The sequence below is a fragment of the Gymnoscopelus braueri genome (assembly GCF_963280865.1).
Source record: "Gymnoscopelus braueri genome assembly, chromosome: 7".
Classification (NCBI taxonomy): Eukaryota; Metazoa; Chordata; class Actinopteri; order Myctophiformes; family Myctophidae; genus Gymnoscopelus; species Gymnoscopelus braueri.
Window position 1 is genome coordinate 33,759,914 of NC_137608.1, and position 14,631 is coordinate 33,774,544.

Consider the following 14,631-nt stretch of genomic DNA (forward strand, 5'->3'; position numbering starts at 1 on the left):
CTCGACGACGACCACGTAGACACGCGAGCCGACCACAACCTGATCATCAACGAGGCGCGTCTGTCCGACTCCGGCAACTACACCTGCCTGGCCAGCAACATCGTGGCCAAGAGACGCAGTGCCACCGCCACTGTGATAGTCTTCGGTACGCAACCACCCCCCCCCACCCCTCCCCCCTCCCTCCCTTTCCAGTTGTTATGTCTGTATATAACTAATCTGAGTTCCCAGAAGTTTTCGCCTGCTCTGGCGAGGAACTTCTGGGCCAGAGCCCTGGTATTCGTGGGCGGGATGTAGCTTACGCTCAGAATCTGAGCGGACACGCCTCTTACCGGTCTGACTCGTCTAAAAAGTCTGACGAGAGGCAAACAGCAGTACACAACAATGGCGGCCGCAATTTCTCAAGGGGAAATTGCTTCCCGTCGATCCTATTTAGATGTAGCACCCACTGCATGTGGATCCCGCCCCCTTTTCTTCATTGGCTGTTGATTTGAATCACAACGCAGTGGCCGCGCCCCTGCTGTCCAAGCTCCGAAGCAATGCCTCCCAGACTAGTATATAACCAGTGGTGGAAAAAGTACTCACATTTTCTACTTAAGTAAAAGTATCAATACTGCAATGTAGAAATATTCTGTTACAAGTAAAAAAGGCCTGTGTTTAAAATGTTACTTGAGTAAAAGTACAAAAGTATTGGCATCAAAATATACTTAAAGTACCAAAAGTAAAAGTGTTTGAAAATGTTTGAAAATAGCAGGAAAATGTTTGAAAATAGACGATCTACAAGCTCACAACGCGTCGCGATGCGACGCGTTGTGAGCTTGTAGATCGGCTATTTTCAAATAGCCTATTTATAAAACAGGGCTAATGTGGTTAATGTATGTTATATAATATAATAATTTATATCTGCAAAGTAACTAGTAACAAAAGTTTTCAATAATTTTAGTGGAGTAAAAGTACAATATTTGCCTCCGAGATGTTTTTCTCAGATATTATGATTTTTTTTAAAGTAATTAATTAATCAAACGACCATAAAGCAACATTAACAACACACTCCACCATCCTTCAGTGGTGGAAAACTTACTCAAATGCTTTACTTAAGTAAAAGTATCAATGCTGCATCAATCAATCCTTAGGACATGATCTGACAGTATAGCCTATATATGCCTCCTACAGACTACGGTACTTAAAGTAATACTAGTTAACGTTTTCAACAAAACTAAAGTTAAATTGTATATCTTTTGTGAGTGGCAAAAGTTTCACAACACCCACTCCATGAATTTCACCCCCGGAAGCCTTTTATTTATATATTTTGTATTGAACGCTGTCGGGGGGGACTTTCCCGGGAAAATGACGTCATCTGGCCAGAAAACTGAACTACCGCAACGGTTTCCTGTTTGGCCAGGAACTACCGCACTAATAACAAAAAGGAACCTCACGCTGATTTTAAGAGAATGTAGGATTGGAAGATCGAAAAAGAACAGAAAAATAAAGCACAGCTCATGGTAACTAATGCTCCACTGGCTAAGAGAAACGATCCGCAGATAGTATAAAACAATTAAAAGATCGCTTTTTGAAACGCTTCCGGTGAAAACAAATGGAATTCTGGGTAATCGAGGACTACGGAAATTGTATGCAGTGACGGTAGTGACCAGCAGAGGTTGCTAAAAATCGTTATTTGTGAATCTGCATTGTACAACTTTAACAGGTTACACTTGGACCATTGTTATGCAGGAGACGGCAGCTTTAGCTTTGTAAACGGTGCGAATGGGGCAGCCCATGTATCACTGCAGTAACTGTATCTATTGTTGTCGGAGCAGAATAGTTTTTTTCTGGCGATATCTTGCCCTGGCAGTTTGAGCAGCTAGACAGGGCAGGCCGGGGTCTTTACCGACCGGGCCATGGTGGCCCCAGTGTGGCCCCTCACGACGCTTCGCCGCTGTTCCAACCCACAGACTCCATGTTGGTGGGCATAAACTTTACCACTGCTTCCACCCGAGCGCCCTACACAGTAGTTCTTGGTGCATAAAGATAGAAATGGTGGACTGTGTGCTCCCACTGTAATTTGTGAAATGTGGCAGGAAAACGGCAGTACTATTTTGCTGTCAACGTCCCACTGGCTGCTTGTCTTTATTTAATAAGGCTCTCCCTGCCCTTAAAGCCACTACATTTGCCTACAATACGCAGCAGTGGACGGCTACCATGTTTACAGTGTACTTCAGGTCAATTTGTTTTCAGTTACCCATGCACCCACACAAGTGATTAACTCTTACCCTGCCAGAGTTTTTTCAGAACAGTCTGTAGCCTCTGCCAGGGTTTTGACCGATTTTGGTACCTTTTCGCATAGCCACAAAATATTTTTCTCAAGTATGATTGATCCCCAGAAAATTTCTAATCACAGATGAGATTCAGGTGTGGTTTCACAAATGTCAACGAGGTCAATTTGACCTTGTTGTCATGTGTTGTTTGATGTTTGAAAATAGCTCAAAACCAGTGGTTTCAAACCAAAAAACATTGTGAATTGTTTGTCCGTTTCAATTTTAACATTGAAGTGGATGGAGCAGCAAATCTTTGGAAATTGTTATCTCCTTATTCGTTTGGAATATCGAAAAGGTGTCAATACTAAATAATTAGAGAATCTTTTTAGAAAAAAAATTTTTTTGAAAAAAGTTTTTTTTTTATTTTTTTTTCAAGACGTTTTTATACGTCTTTGGCAGGCAACAGCTAATTTCTCAAAGACGTTTATAAACGTCTTTGGCAGTTATAGAGTTAAGAGACCCATCTTGGCATTTTTTCTGGCGAAAAGAAAGATGTTCCCCCGTTATTTGGACGAATGTATTATTCAAACAATTGAATTTTACAGCCTCTCATTTAAAATCAATGTGTGCTTTATGAAAGGGAATAAGCCAATGTATCTTAATCGCATTTAAAAGGAGTGTTGCTTATTAAATATTTATTCGCGAGCGGGGCCCTTGCAGCCAAACACAGGTTCGCAAAGCTTTGATAACGCGCTGCTGAAGCATTTAGCCTTCCTTCACAGACTAAAACCTGTTACTAAATCAGAGCACTAAAGTGGTCGACTACTGAGCAAACTTATTTCCAACACCTCAACCTGTCTGGTGTTATGAGTCACCGACGACGGCCTGCGGGAAACGGTCCAGGCAATTTCTTTTAACCCATTAAGACCGGGAACGCATCCGTGTCATTTTTAAGATTTCTTTGTGGCTATTCAAAAAATAGCAGATATACAAGCTCATAGCGCGGCACCGAGTGCCGCGCTATGAGCTTGTAGATCTGCTATTTTTTGAAAAATCGTGAAAATGTGTGCGAATCTTTGAATATCTTTTTTTCTGTAGCGCACATTTTTAACTTCTGGGGGGTCCCTGGTACAAAATATTTTGAGATGGGGGTCCGCGGCCAAAATTCATATAATTTTGGGGGTCCTTGACATGAAAAAGTTTGAGAACCACTGATTATAGCAACATATTTTTAAAAAAAAACAGGATTTAGAAGACATTTGTAGAATCCCCCCAGAAACAAAGATTTGAGTTAAAAATGTTTGCTTTAAAAATATATATATATTCAAAGATTTGCTAAAATTTTCACGATTTGTCGAAAATAGCAGATCTACAAGCTCATAGCGCGGCACTCGGTGCCGCGCTATGAGCTTGTATATCTGCTATTTTTGAATAGCCAAAGAAATCTAAAAAATAAACAGATTCTTACCCGGTCTTAATGGGTTAATGACTGGTTTCTTTGCTTTCCTCATGCTTTTTCATGGCTGTGTATTCATTCAAAAGCTGTTGACTGTGAAGTCAGCAATTAGCTATTATGGGAGGAGGGTGTGTATACAGGCAGCATGCTGAATGTGCTGAGTTTGCCCCGGACGTTTTGCATTCTTTCCTCGCAGAGAGCCTTCAGGCAGGCATAATAATCATCAGGAACTTCAGCTCCTGTTAGGATATTAAACTCTGCTGATTATCTGAAAGGAAACAATGTTATTATGTCCTCTTTCTCCCCCACGTCTCCATCTCGTTGTTTTAGGGCAGCAACTATCGATCATTCCCTCGGCTATTATTCTATCGATTACATTTTTGAGTAATCAAATAATTTTTCTTTGTTTTGTTTTTTCAAATTTAGCCAATACTTTTTTTTACCCCCTTTTCTCCCCAATTTAGTTGTAACGCCAATTAATTCCAATTATATACTAGAGGTTCCTACGTCGCACTGCCTATCCGACAGATATGCCCATATATGGAGATCGCTGTATCTGTCAGTCCTTGTCCCTTTTATGCCCATATGGAGATCCCTGTGCTTATGCCATGATGACACATTGAGGTTAGACAACACACTCCATATTTGGGCGTAGCTGCATTGGGAACTCCTGGTGTCATGGAAGTCATTGTGACATGAGTGTGACATCAGAGGTCCACCCGCCGGCCTACCGGCTGTCCGGTCTTCGACACATGACGAAACATATTTGGGCGTAGCTGCATTGGGAACTCCTTATATGGTTATGGCTGAGTCATGGTGACATGAGCGTGACGTTAGAGGTCCACTTGCCTCCCTTAAGACAATTTGAATATAGGATATAAGAAAATATTTAAATAAAATTATATATATATATGTATATGTATATGTGTATGTGTATGTGTATGTATATGTATATGTATATGTATATGTATATGTATATGTATATGTATATGTATATGTATATGTGTGTGTATATATATGAAAAATTAAAAAAAAAAAATATATATATATATATATATATATATATATATGTATATATATGTATATATGTATATATATATATATATATATATATATATATATATATATATATATATATATATATATATATATATAACTTACTACACCTTTAACTGTTGCACACCTACTTCCGTTATCTTTTTCTCATCTCTTCTTCATTCAATCTCTCTTTTACCCCCTTTCCCTGTCTGTAACCCCCCCCCCCCCTGTTTCTCTCTCTCTGCCTCCTCCAGTGAATGGAGGATGGTCTCTGTGGACAGAGTGGTCATCCTGCAACGTGCCGTGTGGGCGGGGCGTCCAGAAGCGCTCTCGGACCTGTACCAACCCTGCGCCTCTCAATGGAGGACTGTTCTGTGAGGGCATGTCTGTTCAGAAGATCACCTGCAACGCCCTTTGCCCAAGTCAGTGCCTCTTTATACATACACTCTACAGCAGTGCTTCTCAAACATTTTCATGTCAACGACCCACAAATTGATTCTGTATATATATTTGGCCACGGACCCCCCCATCTGAAAATGTTTTGTGCTAGGGACACCCTAGAAGAGAAGATTTGTGTTAAAAAATGCAAATATTATTTAAACTCTTCCAAAGATCTGACCTAAAACATGGCTGTTCTCAAAATATAATTGGACTTAAATAAATGGATCTCCTACTAACTTGCTCCCAGAGGTGCAAACAACGCACTCCCTCTGCGAGCTCCACTGAAGGAGCCCTGTGTGAGTGAGTGGCATCCTCTTCTATTGCTTTTAGTGTTGTTGTTGATAATGTATTGGAGTGGAACCAAAGAATGAACCTTCGAAATGCACTAACAAAACAACTCTTTGAAATGATACCAATAAAAGTACTCTTACAGTACATTGCAACCTTAAACATATTACTAGGTAATAGCCTAGGTAATTTCAGAAATAGAAACAGCCAATCTAAAAGCTAACAGCCAATCTACAACCTCACAACGTGTTGCATCACGCTGCGTTGTGAGCTTGTAGATCTGCTAATTTCAGTATTTTTGCCACTCACAAAAAAAAGATCATGACACATTTTCACCTATAATCACATGCCCCAAATAGGGACGTCAGGTTGAACGTGGATAATAAATATATTGTTGTCTATAACAGTGGTTCTCAACCAGTGGTCCGGGGACCACCAGTGGTCCTTGGGGGGGTACCAGGGGGACCCTAGCGAAATTAGTGATTTTTAACCACTTAGCTTTGGCTATTCAAAAATAGCAGATATACAAGCTCACAGCGCGGCACCGAGTGCCGCGCTATGAGCTTGTAGATCTGCTGTTTTTGAAAAATCTTGAAAATGTGTGCATATCTTGAATATATATATTTTTTAAAGCTAACATTTTTTACTCAAATCTTTGCTTCTGGGGGTCCCTGGCACAAAACGTTTTTCAGATGGGGGTCCGTGGCCAAATGTATATTAATTTAGGGGTCCTTGGCATGAAAAAGGTTGGAAACCACTGGTCTATTAACTCATTCCCTGCCAAGAACGACTAAAACGACTTTTAATTTTTTCTTATTTATTTATTTAATTTTTAACCCAAAGACCAAGGAGATATGATTTGTTGAAGATCTAGACTCCCATCCACTTCCTTGTTAACTTAAAACTTAAACATTTTGTATCTCGGCTCCTGAGTACTTTTTTTTTTTAATTAAAAATCTCTGGCAGTGGGCAAACACAAAAAAATAAAGTTCTGGCAGTGAATGAGTTAACAATATCATGTGTGTCACATCATGTCATGTCAGTTGATGGATCGGTGTGGATTGAGATGCACTATCATTGCCCATTGTAGCCATGATATAAAAACAGATTAATCTGCAAAAGAAATACATTCAGAGGTGGAGAAAATATGCATGAAAGAAGTGAGTTTGAGGATAACTGCGAACACTAGGAATGGAATTGCCATATACACTGGGACCCCAAACGATGCCCCTGCTAGAGAGGCGTGGCATTCAAATGATACTTGACTCATCGGTTGGATGACAGTTTAGTGATTTTTTTTTTTGTGGTGCTGGAAAAACCCTATAGACCTTGAAAGTGCTTGAATTTAAAAGCTGTTTAACTCTTTAAGACCTAGATTTCTTTGGCTATTCAAAAATAGCAGATATACAAGCTCATAGCGCGGCACCGAGTGCCGCGCTATGAGCTTGTAGATCTGCTATTTTTGAAAAATCATTCAAAGTTGTGCAAACATTAGCTTTTTTTTTTGCTTTTTTTGGCAGACATTTGTAACTCAAATCTTGGCTTCTGGGGGTTCCTGGAACTAAATATTTTACAAATGTTCGCCTTAAAAAATATGTAATCCAAGATTCTGCCACGAATTTTCACATTTTTTCAAAAAAATAGCAGAGATCTGCTATTTTTGAATAGCCAAAGAAATCTAAAAAATGACACACAGATGCGTTCCCGGTCTTAATGGGTTAAAGCCTGTGACGGCCACCATGGGGGAGCTAGGTGATGGCCACCAGGAGGCGAGGATCTATTTTCTTTCATATATAACATCCTTCGCAGGTTCTCTTTTTTAATCACATGCTCCGCGGAGCAGCATGTCAACCACAGCAGCATAGCAACTATTTCCTGTGTCTGTGTTTCTCCACCCCGATAACATTTCTCTGCCTATAAACGGAAGTTAGCAGCAGTTACAGCGAGTGTGGACTGTCAGGTCTGTATGTGTTTGTTTTGACAATCGTGAGGACGATTCATTCTGGAGAGAATCAGAGACGACATCAGAGAGGCCTCTATTGGAACAGGGAAACGATCACACAGAAAGCTCAACAGGCGTTGAACTCATTCGTGAATCGTGACCACCATGGTCAACTCGGAAGCGCTTCGACATTCATACAAAAGATGTCATTTGCATTTAAATTAGATGAGAAACCGCGAACAAACGTGGGAAGTGTGTAGTAGGTATAGGGCCCGCTAAACCACCCCCCCCCACCCCCGACAAAAGCAACAAAAGAAAATTACCTTTCGGGCTCTTGCTCGCAAAAAAAAAAGGATTACATGGCCATCGCGAAACGCTGCCAAAAAGTCTCCAGGCGCCATATGGTCCCACAATATTTGTCGAGCTAAGCATGATGAGCGCCTCCTTGATCGGATGACACACGCGGCAGAAGAAACCTGGCCATTAACCCTTTAAGACCTGAGGCGATTCTTAAAAATGTTTTCTAAATCCTAACAGTTTTTTGAAAAAAATCTGGAAAATATTTTTTCACGATTTTTCAAAAATAGCAGATCTACAAGCTCGTAGCGCGGCACTCGGTGCCGCGCTATGAGCTTGTATATCTGCTATTTTTGAATAGCCTAAAGAAATCTAAAAGTGACACAGATGCGTTCCAGGTATCAATGGGTTAACATGCATACCAGGCTGACTCGGCTTCATTGCCCTGCATCAGATCCCATTATATATGAACACGCCTGAAGGTTAATATGGGGAAAATGTCGTCTCAAGCTGCACCACCACCCCACATGCTGTGTTCTGTGTGTGTGTGCGCGAGCGTGTGGCCTGTATGCATTATCTCTACATACTGTGATGTGTCTGTTTTTCCTTTTTTATTTACTGTATGTCATAATACACAAAGTTCACCATACAATACACGATATTGAACTCACGATATCGATACGATATTATTTAAAACGAATCAGATTATCATCAACCTTGCCTATCATCTTCAGTTTAATGCTATCTGTGTTAATAACGCATAATAAACTTTATTTATAGCACTTGCAGCACTTTTAAAAAGTTGCAAATTGCTTCACACAAAAATAAATAAAACTAGAAAAATGTGCTCCTCGGAGCACGGCAATTGAGGCATTTTGTTCAAATCGGGCCACTCTGTCAAACTTTGGAAGCAAATCTTACCCAATCAGGATGGAATATGAAAATTCTGACAGATCCGACTTGATCACATGATGATGAAATCTGTAGGAGTATTATAAATTGATTTTTTTTTGGCAAAAAATGGCCTCCTGGTGGCGCTATAACAGGCCGTGAAATATTATGCTCTGGCCTCCAGGGAGTTGGGTGCACAGTTTCACGCTGTACACAGATGGACACACACACACACACACACACACACACACACACACACACACACACACACACACACACACACACACACACACACACACACACACGGATAGAGGGAGAGGGGGTGAATACCGGTACATAGTTCGGCCACGCCTTCGGCCTGGCGGAGACAATGATGTGATGGAAGACATGATAATGATTACTGTGATTAATGGTAAAGCTTCATATTACACACACCATTACAGTAAGAACTCTTTTCTTTCCCTTTTAGATTTAGTTAGTTATATTCAACTATAGTAATAACCCTGGTGTCTCTCTCCCTCGTGCGTTCCAGTTGACGGAGGCTGGGAGGAGTGGAGTGAGTGGACGGTGTGCAGTACCCAGTGTGAGAGGCAGCGCAGGAGGGAATGCAACTCTCCAGTGCCCAGATACAGAGGCAGGATGTGTGACGGCGGTGGTGAGGCCTCAGAGAACTGCACCAATGGACTGTGTACCCAGAGTAAGTCCTTTCTGACACGCATTATTAGACCAGTGGTTCTTAAAACATTTTTGTTTCAGGACCAAAACTGGATTTGGCCGCCGACCCCCATCCGAATAGATTTGGTGCGCGGGACCCCCATAATAAAAAAAAGTATTCTTAAGAAAAAGTTTTCAAGAATTTTCAAAATGTTGGAATGCACTCAAGGACCCCTGGGGGTCCTCAGTTCCCAATTTGAGGACCAGTGCATTAGAAAATCTCGAAAGCATTCGCGGCCGTGTGCATTTTCAGGGCATGCTTGTTTTAACCCATTAAGACCTGAGGCCATTCTTTAAAAAAATCTAAATCATAACAGTTTTTGGAAAAAAAAATTTAAAAAAATGTTTTCAAGATTTTTCATTTGTACAAGCTCATAGCGCGGCACTCGGTGCCGCGCTATGAGCTTGTATATCTGCTATTTTTGAATAGCCAAAAGACACAGATGCGTTCCAGGTATCAATGGGTTCCGGCTTGGATCAAAGGAACCAACTTTTAAGTTCCTATTAATCAGTATCACACAAAAAAATACATTTTCTTTTAACATTAAAAACACACACAATATCCTCACAGCTCACCAGTAATCCCCCGGCCCACAGGTAAAGGAATCAGTCTGACATTGGCTCCAGCGTAGGCGATTAACAAGGGGTAGGGGATTAGAATTTCCCTAAACCAATCCTAAGGGATCCCCACCCCTACCTCCTACTCTCATTGGACAATACATTTTGTACCGAATAAATCATAGGTTCACATTTACAACACCCCAGAGCAAGAGGCAGTCCACTCAGAGAGTGGGCGGGGTCTATGGTTAGAACCACGTCCTCTATAGCAGTGGTTCTCAAACCTTTTCATGTCAAGGACCCCCAAATTGACACTTATTAGCCCGCGGACCCCCATTTGAAAAGATAAGCCAGGGACCCCCATAAAAGAGAAGATTTTTACGGCTCTAGCAGTGATTCTCAACCATTTTAATTTCAAGGACCCCCAGTTTTGGCATGCATTAGGCTACGGAGTCGGACCCCCATTTCATGGCATTTATATCTCTGGGACCCCAATTTATATTGTAAAATCAATGTTAATCTAACTCTGAGAGTGTACAAATGGAACCAAATGGACCCGTTAGGGTCCATTTGGTTCCATTTGTACACTCTCAGAGTTACAGACCCATAAGGGTCCATTTGGTTCCTGTCCATCATTCAGCTGGGGACCCCCTGGAACTCCCTCAAGTACCCCTGGGGGTCCCCAGACCCCACTTTGAGAACCAATGCTCTATAACAACTTAACCCATTTAGACCTGAAGCCGATTCTAAAAACGCCTTCTAAAACCTAACCATAGTTTTCTGAAAACGTTCAAATTCTTACTAAAAATAAAAAATAAAAAATGATGTTACTATATTATAGCAACAACTAATGAGACACAGAGGTGGCATCCGGATTGAAAGGTATAACAACGTATAGGTAGCAACAGGTCTCAATGAGCCCTTGCACGCATAAAAAAAAAAAAAAACGATGACAAAAAAAATCAAATGAACACCAAATAACCTCTTCTACATCTACCCTGAAGTTGACGTCCGAAGAGTGCAGACGGTGTGTCATTCTTTCAGTCGAAGCCAGTTTGATTCCTGCAGATTTTTCGGATGCATAAAAAACTGATTGATCAATAAAAATCGCAAGGGGCCTGTACGGTACACTGTAAAATCCTGACTTTAACTCTAAGAGTTTGCAAACTACGGGGTCCATTTGGTTGCATTTGTACATTAATTGAGTTACAAATGGATAAATTAACACTGAGGATTTGACTGTGTCATTTATACTTTGTTGGACACAGCTGTGTCAATCACTGAATTAGGGGTGTGCCGATATATCGTCCCGCGATATATCGCGATAGTTTATTTTTTTTACACAATAATAAATATCAGACATGCAAACAGCCCCGAGGTGAAAAGGGTGACAACATGATGTATTTTTTCGGGTCAGGTGTCACACTATTGCCCTATTTGGATTCAAAACGGCTATTGTAGCTGAAAAGCTACAAGTTTGCATGTCTGCATAATGCAAAACAGAAGTATTTCTTTGCATTTGCTTCCCCCCCCCATATATTTTCATAATAAAAAAGTGCCATATATCGTATCGTATCGATGTCGTGAGCCCAATATCGTATCGTTTCATGAAATTGTGTATCGGCACACCCCTAGAGATGTGTCAACGAAGTGTAAAGTAGACTTGACTGTACTTACACTCACACACTTTAATTAACTTGGTTATGACACTTTTACGTGGCTCCTTTTATTTCCTCTAAAGCACTTCATAAACATATATATTTTTTAAGAACTACAGTACACAAACCAAGTTGCAGTAGTATCTTTATTAGGGATGGCATAGTCTCTCAAGCCAGACAACTATTCCACAATCTCTTGAAAACTAGTCTGTAACTATACGCCTCCTGAAGGCATCTGTTCATCATTTCCGTTCATGAAAATAATAATCTTTCATATATTTTTTAACTCACTTCTCATTTTGAGCACTTCTGTTGCACAGACTGTTCAGGCGAAAGCATTTGACAATTGTGTGAGTTAACAGGGCTGACTTGATTGACTAGAGATGGCATGACATGATGGCATTTATGAGCTAATGCCAATAACTGATTCTGATCATCTACAATCTTTGCTTGCTGTCAAGCTCAGTGTTACCTGTGTGATGAGAATGAGCACACGTTTAATTACACAAGTAATCCAACATTTATTTACTGCAACATTGCTAGTGGTGGAAAGTAACAAAGTACATTTACTGTACAAGTACAAGTATTTGAGGTACATTTACTTTACTTGAGTATTATTAGTATATATTTTTTTTAATACTTTATACTTCTACTCCACTACATCTCTGAGACAAATATTGTACTTCTTATTCCAATTATTTGTCAGGTTTAGTTATAGCCTGGAAACCAGACGAATCTGCCAGTGCAAAAAAGAAAGAAAAAAAAACAGCCCTCTTGCTTGGTTGTGATTGGATTTCCCTGCCCCCGAAGTTTTGGAGCACCAATCAGGGCCCAGTATGCAAATGTTGGACAGGTTTATCACCAGAGGCATTTTCTTTAATTTGCCCATTGGAAATCCCGGTTTTGCAAAGACACCCGTCGAGTGCCATAACCGGGAATCTCAATGAGGCTATTTTTTTCCATTTCTTTTCCACAAGGGGCGGGCTAGCGCAACTTTAGAATCACCCACGGTGCCTCTTAAATGGAAGGGACAGATCGATCACCGTGCCAAAAAAAACTCCCTTCCGTCCGCTCCCATTCTATCTCCTTGATAAAAAACCTCCGGATCTCCTTAACTTTTTAGTGGAGAAAAAGGAGCCATTTTCGATGCGAGATCACTCCGCAAATGGCGAGATTCGCGTGAGAGATGTTATTGTTCCAGGCGTTAGCCTGGACCATCCACCGTCGTACACGCTATCCATTGTTTACATCCGGGTGCTCGTCGTCGATTCTACAGCTCTAAAAAGCGCAGCGTAAACGCTAGGAATGCCAGCACTAGATGTACCCTGTTTTAATAAACCTCTGGCACCGAATGAGTTAAGCCCTATTTTATACCGTGGCTCTGGTATTCAAAAAAGTTTGACAGATTTTTAAGACATTTTGTACTTTCACTTTGATACTGTAAGTATATTTTGATGCCAATGCTTTTGTATTTTTACTCAATTCATTTTGAATACAGGACTTTTACTTGTATGTTTATATTGATAAAATAAAAGAAGCTGAGTACTTCTTCCTACACAGGAAAAATGGTAAAGGAGTCAGAAAGGGTTTCAGAGCAATGGATCCCATGTTAACACATTTACAGTAATATACTGTAAAACTAGCAACTGTAATTCACCCTAGTTTCTGTAATAAACACAACAGCTTGGGACAGCTGGGATTTGTGTCCTCCTGAGAACAGCCTAAACCAATCCTAAACATCTACACAGTGGGAACACATTTTTCATGAATTTCAAATTTCTGGGCTCACAGGAATATTCAGAGCTCATTATGGGGCTGGCCTGCCAAAAACAAGTTGTGTCACATGCAGGAATCAAAATATTATCTATCTGGATTATCTGTGCTTTATAAACGATCACTCCATAGCTGATAGTTTAACCCTTTAAGACCGGGAACGCATCTGTGTCATTTTTAGATTTTGAGCTAAAAAGCATTATTATACAGTTTGGCTATTCAAAAATCGCAGATATACAAGCTCATAGCTACGAGCTTGTAGATCTGCTATTTTTGAAAAATCGTGAAAATGTGTGCAAATCTTTGAATATATATATTTTTAAAGCGAACATTTTTAACTCAAATCTTTGCTTCTGGGGGGTCCCTGGAACAAAATATTTTGAGATCATTTTGGGGGTCCTTGACATGAAAATGTTTGAGAACCACTGATATAGAAACATACGTTTTTCAGAAAACTGTTGGGATTTAGAAGAAATTAGCTAAGAATCGCCCTCAGGTCTTAATGGGTTAAATAAATACTGCAAAATGTGAAGAATGAGTGCATAATTGAATTCAACATGGCAAGCAACCGTCCAGAGCACAATGCACCATGGAACTTAGAGGCTTGGCATCATCACCATCATCTTTATCAGAATCATCATTTCCCTCTCATTGTCATGAGCTACTACGTATATACTACACAGAATTGCGCTTATCATACCATGGTGATTCATCATACAGTACATAGCAATGTTTGAACACTGCGGATGTGTTTGACAAAGACCCAATGTGAAATTATGTATGCCCGCTCCCCATACATGCAAATGCTAATGCTAACCGCTGTGTTCTGCTGACATAACGAATGTCATATTAAGACACATCACATTGTACGGTAAGAGTAAACGGGAAAATTCGGGGATGTTTCACCCATGATTACGTTTTGAATTAAACGCGCATTGTGTATGTCACACACAATGCAATAACTTTCAAACTTGGGCAGGACATATAAATGCTTTGCGCCCGTTTTCAATGAAGGACCAGATTCTTTTCTGCATTAATCTGGTACAGTATTTCCACATGTATAGCCTATAATTAGAAGCTTTTGATGGCGGAGGGGAAAAGAAGTTGGGCAACGTATTCCCCCTTAAATGTTTCCCATCTTTGTCTCATGTGGAAGGAGATGATGCAAAAGGCAAACATCTAATCTTATCCTATAATCCTATCCTTTACCCTGGGTCACTGGGCCAGTGTGTACTGTTCCTTCATATCTAGTGATATGATGATGGCAATGTTGCCACTATGCAGTGTTGATTTCGTCGACTAAAACTATGACAAAACATTTTA

General features: G+C 40.4%; 1 protein-coding gene across 2 annotated transcripts in view; it reads left to right on the forward strand.

Annotated features, from left to right (window-relative positions):
* Positions 1-14,631, forward strand: part of unc5db (unc-5 netrin receptor Db) — a 288,363-nt gene that overhangs the window by 193,763 nt on the left and 79,969 nt on the right. For both annotated transcript variants that reach the window (XM_080434213.1, XM_080434214.1), the window contains exons 5-7: positions 1-145; positions 5,001-5,168; positions 9,138-9,302. The exon at positions 1-145 is cut by the window's left edge and continues 36 nt beyond it. In XM_080434213.1, coding sequence (XP_080290339.1) covers positions 1-145; positions 5,001-5,168; positions 9,138-9,302 — 478 coding nt within the window. The remainder of the gene's footprint in view (positions 146-5,000; positions 5,169-9,137; positions 9,303-14,631) is intronic.